Raw genomic sequence first — 19,188 nt, 5'->3', positions numbered from 1 at the left:
ACAACGTTTTTGTGTGTGTGTTTAAGTTTAAGATGTTCTAAAGATGTTTTCAGCTAATAAACCAGAGGCTGTTAACATCTGAATTGCTTGATTTGGTTTTCCTTAAATTTTTCTTAAATTTCTTCTAAATAGACCAAAAAAAATACCCCAAAACGCACCTGAAAAAAACCACATTCTGTAGAAACTATGAAGCATTGCTACCATCTATAGTTTTATAAAAAATACTTAGTTACCTGCTCTCTATTATATCAGCCCCATTCAACATCTGTATATACTTCTCCCTTGTACTCCAACGAGTCATAATAACTGCTGTAGCTGTAGTGTCAAACTGAAAAATAAAACCATGAACAAAACCTGCTTTCTAGCTCTTCGCAAAAAAATTCCAGCTGAATATGCATCACATATCTGTTGAAACCATTAAAACTGTTTTCTTAAAGTTCTTGTTGAAATGGCTGTTCAATACCAAGGCCTCCCTAACTTAAAGGCAAGTTCTAACTCATTTGGGTAGTAAGTAGGACTTGGGATTCCAGCCATTGCTGGCAGGTAGGTCAGCGCACCAGCCTCTATGTGCTAATGTACATATGACAGAGACATGTGGAGAAACAACACAAACGTGAACTGTTACTGACGTCCTTACAAGGTCCACAGCTAAGGAAAAGATTTCAAACCACAACTACAGAAAATAATTTACTGACATGAATTCTTAGTGACCCCCAAACAGCAGAAAGTCTTGAATGAACAGTGCCTTTTATAGTAATTTTTTATCATCTTCATTTTTATAATCTTCATTTTTATAATCTTCATCATCTACTCTCAAGCCACCTTACTTAGATTGTTTTGTTTTGTAATGGAAAAAATACTGTTAGACTGTTTCTTGTAAGAGAAGTTTCTTGACTTGCATTTTTTTAAGGTCAGATTAGTGTATGTAATACTGAAAGGCAGAACTTAGTAAATATTTCAGGTCTTGACTCATTAAGTTAAAGTGGCTTAGGATTCTGAGTCACAACTTTAAAAATCTTACTGAATTACAACCTCTAGCAAAAAAACCCCAATCAGTTAGAAAGTTGGGAATATTGGAATTTCCTTACTAGTTTAGATCTTAGGTCCACATAAAATACTGTCATGTACACAATGTACCACAGTGGCTAACATAAGCAGCCTTGAGACAGATGTGAGGTAAGCCATCTCCCATATTAGGCTTTACCTGCATTTCTGAAAATTAAGACTTCAAACTGTAACACTTAACATGAATGATTCGGAGAGTTTAAAGAGGTATGATTAAAACACCACACTACATCCCCTTTTTACAACCAAAGCAACGTCTAAACCTTGTCTAAAACATAGCATTCACGGCATCAGCAACCTCTTGTGGAAACAACATGAGTTACAGCTTTTTGAAGGCAGTGTTTCTGACCCTCCCCCTCTATTCCACTTCTAATTCAATTAGATGTTTTCTTCTTCTGATGTTATGAGAACAAAAGCACATTGCTTTCTATACTATTCAATATCCCAGAATTTTTATCATGCAATTTATAAGTTGTATGTCAGCTTCCTACTTTTTCTCTAATCCCCATTCATTGTGTAATCTTCAGATCTTTTTCCTCAGCAAGGTGCAGCAATACTTTCTAGTGGACAATATAAAAGCAAATAAATTTATTTCTCAATTAAGAAATTACCCAGGAGTAATTTAAATATTAATAACAACCCTTTAAAAATCAAATGCTGCAGTAAAATTGTTGGCACTGTAGTTTCTTTGCCAAGAATAGTTTCCACTGATTTGCCTATAGATAGCATCAATATAATATAGCATTAACTTACCTGAGGCCTTCCTGCTCTCCCCATCATTTGCAGAATATCAGTTTCACTGTACTCTTGGAACACTCCTCCAACATAGTGCATTGTGGATTTTATAACCACCAGATGTGCAGGTAGATTGACTCCCATAGCTAAGGTGCTAGTAGTAACTACATCAGATTAAAGTATATTGATTGCAAGGTGAACACCATCGAAATGTCTGGCAGACATTAAACAAGCAGCAGAATAGTGACTAACTCTTGATTCATAAGAGCTCTTATTTTCTAATGAAGTCAGTGGGCATTCTGCACCACAAAGAATTAGATGTAGATTACAGATATGTATTTGCATAACAGTTTCTGTGTATCTGATCATCAGCATTCATTTCTTATCAAATATTCTTTAACAAATTACATCCCAGATATTTTTATTTGAACATTCCTTAACATTTGGAGATAATCCAGAATCCAATCCATCTTCAATATAACACACACACACTGAAGAAACATTATTCATATTTCTTCATGGATACATATTTGAATACAGCCATGATTTCATCTGGCTTTGTAGTAATCAATACCTTTAAGATCTATTTTTTTTAAGTCATCAGTCATTAGCATTGTTTACGTCCATGGTACCGAATGAGAATCACCACCAATACTATTCACAATACTTTACCAATACACATTCTCATATGGAAAACACCAGTCAAGTTTGTGGCAAATTACCTCACAGCCATGTTTTCTAATTCATTTTCTTTAACGAATATCCGGGGTGTCAGGAATTGAACATGGAAAGCGAGCTATACAGGCCAACTGATATAACTATTCTACTAGTAAAATAAAGTATTAAAGAATTATCCAGTTCTTTTTTGAAATGAAAGGAGAACTAAAATTAGTAATTATAGGTGCATCAGGAAAGAATCGTCCAATCTAAACTAAAGGCATAACCACACCATCTTGTGAGAATACTATTGTTTTTCATATTGTGATGGTACGCAATATGGGAAATTTGCCAAAGCAAAATGACCTAACCATAAAAAAGTTGCAAAGAAAGATTACTTACCAGTGCAATCAAAGCTTCAGTCCATGTATGCATGTACACACACAATGTGAGTATATGTACGCTCTATTTCAAGACCAAAGAATTCTTTCCCTTTGCAGTATTTGTGAAAGGTACGTTAAAACCTTACCCCCACCATATTCACAGACATATAAAGTGGAATATGTCCCATACTCTTTCAGTTTCCCCTCAGTTGTAGAAATGTAATTCTAGTATCTCAGACAATTCTGAAATATCAATACAAAATGTAAATTTCAAAGGACTTCGGTACCAATAAGAAACTTTGCATTCTTTCAGTGGTAGTCCATATGTGCATTCACATCGTGCTCAGCTGTGGCACAGGGTCTCACAGTTATTTTTGCAAAGAGCAATTGTAGAACCACAGTCTCCTGAATTTCAGAAATGGCACCGCAGTTGGCAAAGCCATACACAGTGCACCAGACAGCCAAAGTACAGTAGATTGCAGGGATGCAGAGACTTTTTAATGCCATGGACACTGCAACTCTAGTAAGGTTGCTGTATCATGTCAGGGTATCTACCTTAAATTTTCATATTAAGTCATGACCATTGTACAGGAAAGAAAAAAAATCTATGAATCTTTCAGTGTTCTACATGAAATACAAAGACAATTCCCCATAGGGTCTGAATCTTTTTTTACAGAAAAAGAAAGCCTGGATGAGATGAGACAATCATGCGTCAAACAGATACCTTCTCATTTCAGGTAACAGCAGATGGAATATTTCTTAGGAACCTCCCTATCAGTCAAAATACCTTGCATGGGAGTTTGAAAATAGTATCCTGCCCATCTAAGAAGCACAAATGTAAAAGATTACCTTCAGGGAAGCCACTACTGCGAAGGACACAAACAAAGAAAACATCATGTGAACTCTGAGGAAAGACTCACTAGCAGAGTTCCACCTCAACAGGATGGCTCAGTGGTATGAAAAGGAAATGGACATGGCCAGACCTATACAGACATAAGGGAGGATGACCTCCGTGTATGCTGAAAAGAGGAAAAGTTCTATGGTCTTTAGTATCAGTGTGTATATATACTTGCAGGGTGAAAGTGCATGTGAAACATATCTTTATCTGGATTTCACAAAGTAATTCCAAAGGCTAAACAAACTATAGAATCATAAAATATTACCACTTCCAAACTGCAGTCTTCTCAGGATGCATTAACATTTTGAATTCCAAAGTTAAATTTACTTACAAAGTACTGGTAAGTCTCCTGCCGTAAAAGCTCCTTCAATTATTCTTCTGTCAGATATCTCCATACCCGCATGATGATAAGCCACACCACACATTAAAAGATCTGATAATGAAATAATTATATTCATCACTTGACTAAGTTTACTCAAGCAAGTATTCATTCACAGAGCAGAAAAACAGTAGGTTATATTTACCTCTCAGTTTGGAATCTTTCAATGAATTTGCAGACCTCTGTAATCTATACAACACACACACAAAAAGAATACCTCAAAATCACAAAGCAGATTCAGTAATGTAAGTGGAATATACAAAGACACAAGTATGTTTTTAAAATGTAAAAATAAAGCTTCACATGAAACTAGGTACACAGTTACCCCACTAAAGATTGTAAGATGTATTCTTTGACATGTACATTTTTACATACATTCCCATAGTTCTACCGCATTTGCACTTTTTAAGTATGTTCTTAGTTTTCAACTACATGTCAGACTATTAAAAGGACATAGTCTTAAAATAACTTTTAAAAATATACATTCTTTGGAAATTTTCAACCACCACCTTTCCCATCCTTGCAAAGGGAACAAACTGACTCTCTGGGGCAGCTGCTGCAGCATTTCCAGCCCAGTTATCTTTCCAAGTCAGGACCTACAATCTAGATGTGCTGTTCACATAAGGCAAAGACGACCATGTTTGGAGGTCCAAAATCAGGAAGTAGTTTCTGCAGCTGCCGTGACTAGGCAACCCTGAAGTAAATACTAATTAATATAGGTCAGGGCTGTATTTACCAAAGGTATCTGATAACGCAAAGACTTCTTATGGCTTAACTTAAAACACTGGTAAGACCACATCCAATTCAACTATTCATATGCTTAATCTTTGCACTACAAGGTCTTACAGGTCCATACGAATTAACATTTGTATGTTAGAAAGCAGCTTTTAGAAATAACTTAAGGTTTGGGAAAAGTACCCTAAAAATCTGAGAAGCAAATAAACTTCCCAAGAAGAGTGCCAGTTTACCAAAAAGAATGTCAACTGTGATGATGATTTTGTTGCAGACACTTCTCTGCTAGAAACTGTATTAGCTCAACAGCTTTCTTCACAGATGTCACAGGTTTACTGAAATACACAAACACTTATTAACAACTCAAATATAAAAATACCTTTGTTTCTGTTCTATACTCAGTAGAAATTTAGCATCTTTTGCAAGAATAGAAGCGGCCTGCTGTACTCCTTTCCTTGTGGCACAAAACTATAAATAAGACAAGATTTTTTTGAATCAACACTTTTAAGAAAGAAACAATTTCAAATGTGATAAAAAAACCTGTTGTACCACAAGTGCTGGTTTTTGTTCCGAGTATGTTTGTATAATACTAGCTATCTTGTAGTTAAGAGTTAAGTCAAATTTGAATTCTGTCTGATTATCACTGCAAGGAAAACCAAGAACAATTTTGCGTAGCTTCACTGGTCGTTGATCCTCATCTATTTTCAGACATACAGCAGGCATCTTACTATCTGAAAGCCATTCCGCAATCTTTAAGAAAAGAAGAAATAGAATAGAAATTATAAATTTCTGCTTTTAAACACACTCTGCTCTAACTGCATCACACAATAATTAACTTAGCTTTTGTCACATGTAAACTATTAACACATTTGACATTGCTTTTATCATGAAAATCACATTCTAAAGGATCAATATAATTCGGACCGAAATCTCAAGTCTGTTGTGATTTGTAGTTAAGAGACAAAAGTCATGGACAGAAATCTAAAACTGAAGCATGTCCATACTTGGCTGATAGTTCCATATGGTTGTAGGTAATTTGTTACATTAATATCAACCTCATAGCTGTCTTCAGCTGACAGCTTCAAAATGACAACTTTGTTCTCAATCTGAATTTGTAACTCCAGGTAAATTTTATAAAATACAACTACATTAATTAAAATACAGTTAAAATGTAACTCTTACATCTTCAGCATTTGGGATTGTTGCAGAAACAGCTACAAATCTCAAGGGAGGAACACTGTCATGGTCACGATTCTCTAAAAGACGCCAAAGAGAAGACTGAACAGTCTTCATCCGACTGACTACAACTTCTAATGTTGCGCCACGGCTTTCATCCTTTATAACATGCACCTATTCGGAATTTTAAAAGATTTGCTAAATATTTCTCCAGTCTATACATGTATTAAATGAATGTTATATTTTCTAAGTTTCCTTTTATCTTCAAGAACAAAACCAGTGCATATAAAACATTGATTTTCTTACTTCATCAATGAGAAACAGTCGTACAAGCTGGACTATAGAGTTGTCTCTCCACCTTCTAGTCATGCTATCCCATTTTTCCTAGGAGAAAAAACGAACACAACAAAACAACAACAGAAGGTGGAAGATGTTTTAAAGGCCAGCATATGCCAGAAGTACAGTACAGGCAGACATGCCAAAACTTTAATAAATCTTTATACAAAATCAGTTAAATTATTTCAAGCTAATGCCATGTATGTTTCATCTGGCACATTATTATATTACTAACTATTGGTTACATGAAGTAATAGTATGCACAGCAGTGTGCAGGCAAAAAGGATCATAAAATTACCACTTATTACAAAAGAAAGAGCAGTCCTAGTAGCATAGAATTAGTAGACTACTAACGTCTGCTTACTCTAGGTTTTTGTAAGAACTGGGATTGAAACCTACAGGTGTAGTGATAATAATGTGAGCGTGATGTATTTCAAATAAATCATCCATCACTGTATCTCCTGTCAGTTCCTTGCAGCTGAGTCCTATAGGTCCAAATTTTTCTTTCCAATCATCAAAACGCTGACTGCAGAGAGCTTTTATTGGAGCCACTAAAAATAACACAAAATAATCAGAATTACATCAGGAAAACCAAATCTTCAACTGTATTGCTAAAGATGCTAAATGCATACATTTTAAAGATGTCTTCTTGAATTTAATTTCCCTAATTTTCAGCTTTGGTCCCAGAACCATAAAATTTGTAACTGGTATTATTATCATTATCCTATTCCACATGCACAGATCAATGTTGAGATTTGGGCCCCAAATCTTCCCTAGCAGCAGAAACAGAACCCTTTAATTAACGTTATTTAAGTTCTCTCTTAATCCTGATTTTTTCCTCAATCCCACATGGAAGCAACCATTCAGCTATCAAAGGCTTTCTCACAGACAGAAGAAACCACAGGAAATACAACTTTTCTAATGGAAGAATATACAAATATCAATCTTCTTCCAGTTCAGAATGATTTGAGCACTCTGTATTCAGAGAGAAAAGGGGTTATAAATGTGAAACCATCCACGAGCAAGAGATAGAATACCAGAAGAAATCAAAATCTATCTAAACCAAATGTACAGTTAAGTGCAATCAGGGTCATACTGAGCAGCTAACAGTTCTGATGCTGGTTCTCATGAACAGACTCCTAAAACAATCTATTTCTTCATATATTTTTTTTTTTCCTGAGGATACATACTATACTTTTGCAGATGGAGGTTGATTTCTAGAAATCAGAAGTAATTCTCTACAAGGACTGATACTAGCAACACATGAAGTCTATATTGGACGGGTAATCTATATGGAAATTGCAGTGATTGAAGTGAAAGAAGAAGTGATCTACATATGATCCGAAAAACAGCAGTAATAAAATAGATCTTGCAGTGATTACATTCTAGGCTAGTTACAGCCACTGGAATACAAACCATTTCTGCGTATGAGCTGACAAGTGATCCCCAAGATGAAGAGATTTAAAGAACTAGTTTCTGCTTCAGAAGGAGGTGTAAAATCTCATAAGCATACCAGTGGTCTATAAAGCAGGGGACATCACTAGCTCCAGAAAACTGATGAAGCTACCAGCAAGTAACTCACAAAATTGCATAAGTAATAATCTTTTGCTATGCAAGAATGCAAGAAGCTAGTGATTGCTCCTGGAACTTTAGTCACCAATCCTTACCATGTGTTAAAGCTACCAGGAAACAACTCTAATTCATACAACTACTGCAAGCTAATTCACATACATTGGGCCACTGACAAACCAGGTACCAGAGCACACTCCAGCAGTACATAATCTGATTAACACCACTGTTCCACCATTCAGAAAACTGACATGTCTCCTTCTCCATTATTGTTGAACCTGGAAAGGTCAGCAGATCTAATTCCACCAGAAGTAACTGCTTCCTTACTGAAAGTTCCAATCGGCCAATTTGTATCAATTCTACCAAGGCAATCAAAAACATTACAGTACACTGAAATGTTCCACCTTGAACTGCTGGCAGAGAAACTATAATACATGCCTGTTTATACATGATCTGTTTACAATACACAGTAAAATCTAAATCAACAGTAGCTTTATTGTAAGAAATTGAACACATTGGAATTAAAAAAAAAAAATTAGGTTGAAACTTTTGTAAAAATAAAGATTAACCATTAATAGCAAGACTGACAAATATATCACTGTATGAATTAATTAAAACTGGGACAAAACCACCAATTTAATCTGATTTCCACGATATGAACTCAATTCTTCAGGAACGAAAGAAAAAAAAGTGTAATGGTTGTGACTATGTTCAAGTATTTTCATTAGTTCCTATAGAGATCAAATAAATTCATGAAGATCACAGCTCTGTTGCCTCTGAACTAGTAGACGGAAAGGAACAGTTAGCATGAAACCTTGCCAGGCAAGTGAATATTGGAAAATTTGATCCTCATCTCAGAGCAACAGGCAGGCATACAAAAGATACTTCATGATTTCTGGCTCTGTCATGAAGAATTTGTTTTAGTTTCCTTTGCTTCCTTCTTCCCTTTTCATGTACACCTTGCCTTCTTAGAGGACAAACTTTCCACAAGATTTTTTAATTTTTCTTTGTATAGACAATGCTGAACACTACAATTAACAGTGCTGTTAAATACTAATAGTTACAATGGTATCACAAATAAACAAACCCTAAAAGCAACAACTTTTAAAAGAATGAAGTAGGTCACAATTTCTTAACATATTTAATTTCAATATTATTAAAACACTCACTTTAGATCTCCACATTTACAGAATGACATTTTCTACTGCTGTCACCAAAATGTTTAAAGCTGTATAATACTTACTGTAAACAACTTTAATATTTAACCAAGGCAGTGGGGCTTCCATGAGTAACCTGGTAATAGCTAGCTCAAACATTACAGTTTTTCCAGAACCAGTCGGAGCACAAATCACAAAATTCCTATCTGTATAAAGAAGCTAGGAAAGAATTGCAAAGTAGTAAATATAACACAACTATCCATTGTACCTAGTCATACATTTCAAAAGCATTGTCTAGGGGAAAACAACACAAGGAAATTATTATTACATTGATATATGTAATCCTCTAAGAAATTTTGTATTAGATGTGAACTTTTAGAGCAAAAGAAAGAACATCTGCTACACATCCGCCCCAGAAACATAAATAAGATACTGTTCATCTACAGTTATTATGTAATGAAGTCTACCATTCTGCAACAAACAAAAAAAATCCAATATCTAGCCTTAGATGACATTAATATAGAATCACTGTCAATGTCCAACTGCAACCAAACATAGGCTTATTAGAAAGAGGTATTTTGTGCTCAAATTCAAAGTGCAATTTGTTTTCTTTCTGTAATTCAATCTGCATTCAAAATTCCAACATTGTTGAATATATAACATTTTAATAGAACGTTAAGTTTTCAATAATGACGAAAGTAGGTTTTGTATGACTGTTTCCTTCCTTCCTTCCCCCACATTCTATCCTCCACCATCTTAGAAGTGAGGTACGTCCACGTCAGGTTCCCTCATTTTTCTCTGACCAAGCTGACTCTACCCTCCTTCCTCCTCTGCAGTGTCACTCACCCACCCTCCCTCCATGCAGCACGCTCTGCACAGCTTCGCTTCCTTCCTTCCCTCCCAACTCCTCATGGATTCTACTATTTTTGGGTCCTTCCCCTCTCCTTAATGCTCTAAAGCTATTTCTAGGAGCTCACAAGGATGAATGGGAATCACCTAGTACTTGATTTATAAATAACTGTAGCAATGACTGACACTGACTGTACTGCTGAACAGCTGCAGGAATTATCTGTGTTCTTCACCTACCATTCCCAGTTTTCCAATGCTCATAAAGATCAATGAATTATGAATGCTATACAAATACAAAATTTTCCCTGATTTTTGTTAAATAATCCTTTGTAACACTCACTGTGAATCAATCAGAGAAATTCTACCAAGTTGAATGCTTACAACTCATTTCTTGGAACCAGAGAGTTGCTATCAGGTTGAATTTTGCAAGTTTAACCAATTAAAAAACATACACAGGACCATTATCTTTTTAATATGGTGATTTCTCTTAATTTTTTAACAACATGTCAAGTCTTATACATGATTGATAAGCAAACCTTGTCCTTCCTGGTACCTTAGAAGCAAGTGTATATTTAGGAATACCAATACATGAGTAGTTAAAATAAAATAATTTTTTTTTTCTTTAAACTATTGCCCTGAGAGCTCTGTTTTTGCAACTTTCATGAAAGTAAATCTTGCTTACAGCTGCAGTTTTCCATTACTCTAGGAACAAAGAGTCACACAAGATTATTTTACAGGTCAATATGATATATAACTCTCATCAGAAGATAAACACAAATTTGAAAGTAAGGAAAAACACTCCAAATCTATGCATAAAACTAAAAATGTAAGGAAAAAAAATCAAAAATATAGCTCCCCCATATGATTTAAATACAACATTATTCTGTTCATACAAGCACCATTCTTAAAAACTTTTCTTTATAAAACACTACTTAGTGGTTAAGAAATTTAAACAAAAACACTTGCAACATCAAAAGTAGCTTAAAAAACATGCTTAGAAATGTTTGTGAATGACACTGGGACTTCCCCTAGAGTTGAATAAAAATTTCAAATGCTCTGTTGAAGACTCTGATGGAACCTGTATATCCTCTCTGCACATCTATAATACAATCTTTCTCAAATTGGTTGCTTTCAAAATAAGTTTTGGGTTTTAAAGAAAGAGCATAGCTGATAAAAAGGGCACAGACAAACATCACTTCTTCAAAAGGACAACCTTCTCTAAAGTTCTGCTTTTCTTAATCTTCCTGTGAAAATCATTAAAAAAAATATTACTAATCTATATGCACAAATACACATATAATTCACATCTTCACACACGTGTATTTAAAACTGAGGAAAACATTTTTAGAAGTTCTTCTAGTCTCTTCTCCCAGCTAAGCACAACCCTGCTCAACTGTTCCAGGAAGAGGTTCTAGATATATTACAATTTTCTAACCCCTTTTAAGTTCTGAATATCAAAGTATCATTTAAATTTATCTATGAAATACTACTTGCAGTTGCAGCTAATGTTTCATACTTACATCATCCAAAGCTTTAGACTGTGCATAGTTAAAATAGGGGAACTCCTTAAAAATACTTCTAAATTGGGTTGCTTGACAACATTAAGGAATTTAAATTGAGTGAAAATTATAAAATTTATTTTAGAACTGTAAATGCATCTTTCTTGTAATTTAAATGCAATCTTAAAACACATGCAAAAATTTTTCACTGATACAGGCTTGTAAAAAATAATAAAAAAGTAACCTATTAAATGATTTAGCAGTTTTATTTAGATTCTTAGTGTGCCATATATTCCACTTCACCAAAAAAACCCCACTACCTATTTGAGAGGTGTCAGGATTACACCAATAATCAAGAACCTCCTCCCTGGCACAGGCTTCATGGAATGGTATACAACTATGGAACCTGAAACTGCAAAGGACAAAAGCTTTATTCTACACTGAAGACCAGATACAAGGGCAAGCAGAGCATGCTGTTAGCGTATCTAAAGTGTAAATGGTCACATTATATCGTAATATAACACAAATCAGTTACCATAATATGGTTTGTCCAGTCATAACAGTAGCAAAGAAATTCACCTATGAACTGTTAGTGCTGACAGTAGTTTTAAAGGTATTTTCAATTGCTAACATTGCGTATTCCTATCTAAATAACATTCTTATCTAAAATATGGGTAAGAGGAAAAGAGAGTATTGTTGTATTACAAATCCAAATGAGTGACTGGACTTGCATTGAAGCCACACAAGCAGACTAACTGTAACCATCTGATCAGGCTGAGGATGCACACACAGTCAGACATAACACCAACAGTAACAAGAACAAGGAACTGCTGAGGCCTCAGATTGATGTTACATTAAAAGACCAAATAAACAGGAAAACAAAAAGGAGTAAAACAAGAAATAAAAGTAGTTAAATATAAATGTTAAAAAATGGGTAAAGATAAGCAAGTAATATCAGACTAAAGAAAATAAGGATTTTTTTAAAAAGACTTCTCTAAATAAGTGATCTATTTTCAAAATGCACAACATTGACTACCTGTAATTGGCAAATTCAGAACAATGGACTCCTTACTAATTTTGGAAATTATGACACTTCTTAAAGCTATTCACATGAATTTAAGTTGCCTAAATTTAGACACTTCCTCTTCCTGATATTTAACCTACCATTTGACAGGTTCCTAGAAACAAAATATTGAAAAAACAGTGTAAAAAAAGCAAAAAGGAAGTTTGACACATACAGATGGATGGTTAATTATGTTACGGGATCAAGGCAGGGCCAAGAAGGAAAACTATTGTAAAAATCTGCTTAAAGAATGGAAATATACTGTAGGGAACTATAACATAAATACAGACCTATAAGGAATACATGAAGTTTCTTTTATCCTGAGAAAATGGGACAAAAGGTAAGGTTCAGTTTTCCTAATGAGCCTTTAATTCACTTTTCCTTTATATAAAGTATAAGTGGATATAGGTGTATATGTGTCTTTGTATATAAAACCTGCCTGAAATAAACATGAAAACTAAAAATTTTACATTGTAAAAATACACAGATTTGAGGATAAAATTTGAATGTTTGAAATAAAAATAAATTTGCTTAGCAATGAATGATCTATAAGTTATCCTATTTTCATTCTAGCTTTGGTAGTCCAAAGGGTAAACATCTATTCATCATTTGACTCCCAGCATTACGTTACAAATCAAAACTATTACAGTGTAATGAATGAGTTCCTATGGCTACAAATTAAACACTATAATTTTGTAAATGTAAAAGCATTGTAATAAAATCAGTAAATCAGATACAGCAAATACAAGGATACGTATTTCTGTAACAGCCCTCAAAATTTCCAATTTTCTTCCTGTAGTTCCTAAAGAAATAAAGTAGTAAATTTATAAAACCATATTTGTTTTCAAACAGTAACCATGAAAAATATCTTCCTGACCCCAAGCTATGTGTTCTGTGAGGAGCTGCAAGGCTGTAACAAGGTCCAGCTGATAAAGAAGGCGCTGACAGAATAGGACAGGGAGGTCACAAGCTTATAATTTGAAAGGACCATCTTGGTGGACCTTTGCTGAACTCACTCCATTTTAAGGATTTCTTGCCTGTACTACAGGCTCAAAACCTGACACAGTATCTAGATGCAATCTCAAAAGTGCCAAGAAGGGGATAATCACTTCCCTCAACTTCCTGGCTTTGCTCCTGTTAAGAAAGCCCAGGATGCTGTCGGCCTTCATTACTGCTGGGGCACACTGCTCCCCCACGTTCAGTGAGCTGTTCACCAGACCCCAGACACTTTTCTGCAGAGCTGCCCTGAGCCAGTCCAACCCAGGGGAACCCCAGGGCTTCTTCTCCTTCCCTCAGGCAGGACTCTGCATTCATTCCTCCTGAATTTCATGAGACCCCTGGCAGCTCCGTCCTCCAGGACAGACCCCTGCAGAACTCCACTTGTGGCAGGCATGTGGGCAGTGTGACCCATTAACCACCAGCCTCTGAGCCTGACTATCCAACCATTTTTTTCACCCATGCAGTTGTCCATCCATTCCTAATGTCCTAACTTGGATACAAGAATGTTCTTGAATACAGTGTTTCTCAACCATTCTACGATTCTATGAAAAGCCTTGCTGAAGTCAAAGTAAATGACATCCACTGCTCTCCCCTCACCCACAAATCTTGTCACCATTGCTCAGAAGGCAATCAGACAGGAATAATGTTTTCCATTCCTGACCAGCCTCCAAATTCCATCCTCCAAATCCCCCTGCCCTACAATCTCCTGCTAGAACTATTTTTCTATTCTGTATTTCTGTAGCAGTTAGCCAGGTACACAAGGTACAATACACAGATGCAATGAATCCCTGTCCCCAAAAGCTTAAAACCTAGAAATAAACCACACATATTTAAAAACTATTAAAAACTAATTTCTAAACCAAGTAGTTTATCATTGCATCAAAATTCTCACCACTTTCCTCCATTTTCCAGATTTTTCCTATTTAAAATCTATTTCTACAAAGATACAAGTATGAGCCACATCACAAATAAACATTTCATTTTCCATTTCCGGTTTCAAATGAAGATGAGACGGTTTACCACATGAAGGGACAAGGCTGTTCTTTTTCAAATTGTTTAGGGGACTGATTTGAAGTGACATTTTCAAAAAGGTTTACATCACTTGGCACTTTTGAAAATGTGACTCTTCTTCATAAATCATTTACCCAGCTCATATTAAACAACAATGCAATTAAGTTCCACAGAATTGCAATACCTTCTATCAAGTTTAGCCAATTATCTCACCTTGAGCTGGTGGGAAAATGTTCTTCACTCTACCTCAGATCATGGATATCCATTATTAGTATATAGCAAAGACAGACATTGGACTATTTTTCTTGAAATAGAGTAATAATTACCTGTCATATCCAGAATCTCTGAAGCACTAGAAAATGACTTCATTTTAATTCCATTTTTAGACGCAATGTCTCCATCCTTTACCCTATGCAGAGTAAAATCTGAGTCTTTAGTTATTGGAGCATGATGATTATTTCTCCATAAAACTTTTTTCACTTCTTTCATGTTTTCACTTGTATTTCAGTACGTATAAATTTCTTTTACATCAATAGAACTATCTTTAAATACTGTATATAAATAATGTATTTTTGCACATATAACCAGACATTTTAAATAAGCTGCAAAAGATCCAGGATTTTCATCAGTTTGTTGTAATGTTACACAGTTTCTCTAATATTTGAAAAAGATGTATAATTGTATTAGAAGCAGAACTAGTAAGATACAATCATATGAAAGTTTGTATCTAACCTGATTTGATCTGACACTCTTCTACCTGAAGAAGACCCCTTTCAAGACACATTTTAACTTTACTTTCATTCTAGAAAGAACCTGAAAGAACTGCCTGACCAGATGGGCTCTGAATCCCAATAGCAGATTAAGTGTCAATCTCTGCATAATCAAAAACAATGAACATATACAAGTTCTGAGGAATGAGAATAGCTGGGCATGGAAGAGGAGTTTATCTGTAAAACCTCTCCTCCCAGGCAGCACTGAAATCATACTGAGAACTGCTCAAGATATTCCTGGCTGGCTGATTGCTACTCTGAAAAGCAAGTGATCTTAGCCTTCTTGCTTGTTACCATGTGGGTAAAGAACTCAGAATAGTATTTTGAAAAACCTTTGTTATCTAACAATTTCTTTAAAATGAAAGCAACAAACCTTATCCTTACTTTTCTCCTAAGAGGCTGAGCTCAGGACACATTTAATTACAGTACTAAAATATTGCCAAAAGGAAACATCCTTTTTCCTTATGCTGAAAAGAATTACTGCCTGGAGCCCTGTTAAAGTGCCTTCAATTGAAGGATCCAAAACCTTGCGTTTAACAAATGTATCTAAAATAATCATATGATTCTGACAGTTGATAAATTATCAGAATTGCCTAGATGCGTACCTTTTTCTTAAGGTTGAATGTACACTCTCATCATCACTGTTTTCTGGAAGATTAGGTACCATTTTATTTTGTGAAAAATTTGCACCAGGTTGCTGAGAAACCCCTGTTCCTGTTTTAGATTTATCTTGGTCAGAAGAGAGAAACAATGAAACCATTTTCAGACTTTCATGCTGAAAACTAATTTTTTCTTTTTCTTCTACACTTAATTGGAGCACTTCTTCAGAGGCTATGCCAAAATGAACAAGTGCTGGTGATTCATCATTTACTTCCTCAGCGTTACACTTACATTGTTGTATAAACTTCTGGTGCTTTCTCCCTCCTACAAAAACAATAGATTATTATTTCTATTAATATTAATATTCCTATTCACAGTAATTTTATTAAATCTCTTCCACATAGAATAAGCCAAATTCACATATATTATATGAACTGATATTTCTACCTTATTGCAAGTGTTAGTGTATATTTTATGACTCATGCTGATGAATGCAATGCATCTGTTGTCCATTAAAAAGTTTTTAACATAGAGTCACTTTCTATGCTTCCTATACAAAGTAATGGAGCAAAACTATTCCTCAGAACTATGAAGTAGTTTGTAAGATAGAAACTCTTCACCCTGTCCCAGAATAAAAATGGTCTTTTTTAAAAAATGACACAATGACCAAGCTTGAAGTTTCTACTACAAATAGGTGTGAGATAAACCCTGCAATCTCAACTGTCAAAATTCGTAACGATGTTGGTGACAGGCTGGTTTCATAGTCATCTTGGTTAATTATCACATTTTGCAGGGTTAGTTCTCAATAGGATCAGTGTCCTGATCTGGCTGACCATACACGTATTGCTGTCAGTAAAAGGAAGGCAAGAGCAAAAATAAGCAATTGAATGCAACAAGACTACAGAACAGCTCTATTCTGCAGCCTGTTAATTTCAGTGTTATCCATCTAGAAACTTAAAATTACAATGGCCTGTTTGTGACATAATCCCAACAGTTCTAATTCTGCAAACATCAGAAAGCTTATTTGAATTATTAGTTCTTAATGGAATTGCTCTTCCATAAAGTAGAAAAAAACCCTTCTGTTTTAACAATGCAATTCCTAAATAGAGAATATCATAAATCAGCACAGCAGCTAAGAAACGCAGAAAACTAATTGATAGAGATAAAGCAACCAAATTCTTTAAAATCAATTTCCTTAGGGTGATCATGAATGTCTAGATGGAAGGAATACTCCACTTCGCAGCAATCAATGGCCAGATTCATATTTGGCCTCCTGAATAGCAATTTGAAAAAAGCTCCAAATAGAAAGAAGAAAGTTAGGATCATATAAACTCTGTTTTCTGTGGGTGAGAGACAGGTCATCAGACTCATGTATTGCACTGTGCTCTTACAGCTGCTTCCCACTGTGTTACGATGCTTCGTGGAACAATGGGGAGTAGCTGAAATTTCAATCATACTCGTTACCTTGCCTGCTTCTGCACAGTAAACTTGTAGCCTGTATATGCCCAAAGAGGACTTCTGATACTCCAAACATATGTAAGATCATCACTCTCAACTAAAATACATTCTTTGTCTATATTTGCATACCTAGAATATTTCGAATTTCACAGCATTAAAAGAAAGAGGAGGAATTATCTGTCAAGCTAATTATTTGTTAAGCCATTCAAAATGAATGTCAAATATTACGGTTTAGTGGGATTTGGCAGTGTTGGGCTTACGGTTGGACTCGATGACCTTAAAGGTCTTTTCCAACCTAAGTGATTCTATGAATCTATTCTATGATATTTTACCCATATGAGCGCTGGCTGTGTTTTTTTCCAGTTCCCTCTGTAACTCCTCTGCAGCTGGAATTTCAGCAATAGCTGGAGCAGGTGCAATACACCAAATCTTAGGCTCTTCATTTTCTAGATACCTATTTTTAACAGGCAAATATAAGGTAAAAGCATTCTTTAAGCACCCTCCACAACATCTAGATCGAAATCACTAATCATAAATAACCTACTGTTTCTCATGCTAAAAATAGTCTTATTTTTTAATTAATGTGATTTTGAATCACAAAAAAATTGAGTCAAAACTTCTGCTAACCCGTATTTCTTATAGCCCTAAGATACACCACATCATTCAAACTTCAGTCTGGAAAAACATTTCTGAGTACGGGTTATGAACCTGGAAATTTCTAGCTCCACATTTCTATTGGTAGACAGAAAAGGGAGTTATCAAAAAAAATTCTGCTGTAAAACGATTCAGAGTGTGAAAAAACTTGCAAAACAATTATATATATTTTACAATAAAGATTTACCTTTGTCTTGTATCTGGTCTTTCATAAAACAAATTATCCAATGAAAAGACTATGTCTGCAGAGTTGAACATTTTTAGATCAAATATGAAGTCTCTTAATCCTCAAAAGGCAGCACAATGAACTGTGAAACTGAAATTACTAGAAATGAACCTGTATAAGCCATAGAAAATTTATTAGTTATAAGTGCAAATACTTAATTTCTACATTTTTTCCTTCTAGAGCTCTTGCCTGCATCCTGAATTCTTCTTCAAAAAGAGAATCTCTCTCCTGATAACATATGGTTCCTACTACCTATGACCAAAAAATCCTGTAGGACAGCACTTTAAACAACCTTTACATTACCATGACATGTCAGGAGGGAAAGTTGAAAGAGTAAGTAAGAGTGAAGATCCAGATAAAGTCTATGTTAAATTATTTAATTTCTAAGAATAATGCTAAGAATCTTTTCTACAACTGCAGACTATATATTTTTTTCTCAAATTGTTTCTGTTCTCATGGAAAAATACAATCTGTCTTATGATCAGATTCTGTCAATTTTCACAAAATAAAATTATTCTATTATCTAAAAAAAGGCAATTATTTTAATTTACAAGCAAATCAGATTTTTTTTTTTTACTTATATGCAAATTGCTTACCTGGATAATTGGAGTATGGGCCCAACTCCTTAATGTTGTTAACAGGTTTGTTCTGAAATATTAGGACCAGAGATTATTTCTAAATTATCTATCATATACACCAGTTTTAAAAATACTCCAGTTATTTTAAATGTTTTTCATTTAGCAGTAACTCTAGGCATCAGACATTTTTTCTTTATGTGTTTTTGTTGAGAAGTTTCACAGCTCTTAATTTTGTTTAAGGATAACTTCAAAAAGCAAAGATCTCACTAAAAGAATACCACAGAAAGGATTTTATAAGTCAAAAATCTTAAATTCACTGAAACAAGTGGTAATATACCAAATGAACTTCAACAAAGTCTATAAAACTCAATAAAGGCCAAATCTAGTGATGAAA

At 34.7% G+C, this 19,188-nt stretch overlaps 1 protein-coding gene across 1 annotated transcript in view; it reads right to left on the bottom strand.

The window, feature by feature from the left end:
• Window positions 1-18,248, bottom strand: part of HFM1 (HFM1, ATP-dependent DNA helicase homolog (S. cerevisiae)) — a 40,166-nt gene extending 21,918 nt beyond the window's left edge. Inside the window, 17 exon segments of the mRNA XM_009708006.1 lie at window positions 234-328; window positions 1,819-1,964; window positions 4,070-4,171; window positions 4,263-4,306; window positions 5,229-5,317; window positions 5,399-5,599; window positions 6,032-6,199; window positions 6,332-6,409; window positions 6,761-6,912; window positions 9,174-9,306; window positions 11,457-11,527; window positions 13,253-13,300; window positions 14,835-15,075; window positions 15,077-15,110; window positions 15,884-16,202; window positions 17,669-17,790; window positions 18,178-18,248. Of these exon segments, the coding sequence (XP_009706308.1) occupies window positions 234-328; window positions 1,819-1,964; window positions 4,070-4,171; window positions 4,263-4,306; window positions 5,229-5,317; window positions 5,399-5,599; window positions 6,032-6,199; window positions 6,332-6,409; window positions 6,761-6,912; window positions 9,174-9,306; window positions 11,457-11,527; window positions 13,253-13,300; window positions 14,835-15,075; window positions 15,077-15,110; window positions 15,884-16,202; window positions 17,669-17,790; window positions 18,178-18,248 (2,114 nt within the window).
• Between the last annotated feature and the right edge of the window lie 940 nt (window positions 18,249-19,188).

The sequence above is a fragment of the Cariama cristata genome, unplaced genomic scaffold (assembly GCF_000690535.1).
Source record: "Cariama cristata isolate BGI_N322 unplaced genomic scaffold, ASM69053v1 scaffold21619, whole genome shotgun sequence".
Lineage (NCBI taxonomy): Eukaryota > Metazoa > Chordata > Aves > Cariamiformes > Cariamidae > Cariama > Cariama cristata.
This window is presented reverse-complemented; position numbering and strand designations above follow the sequence as displayed.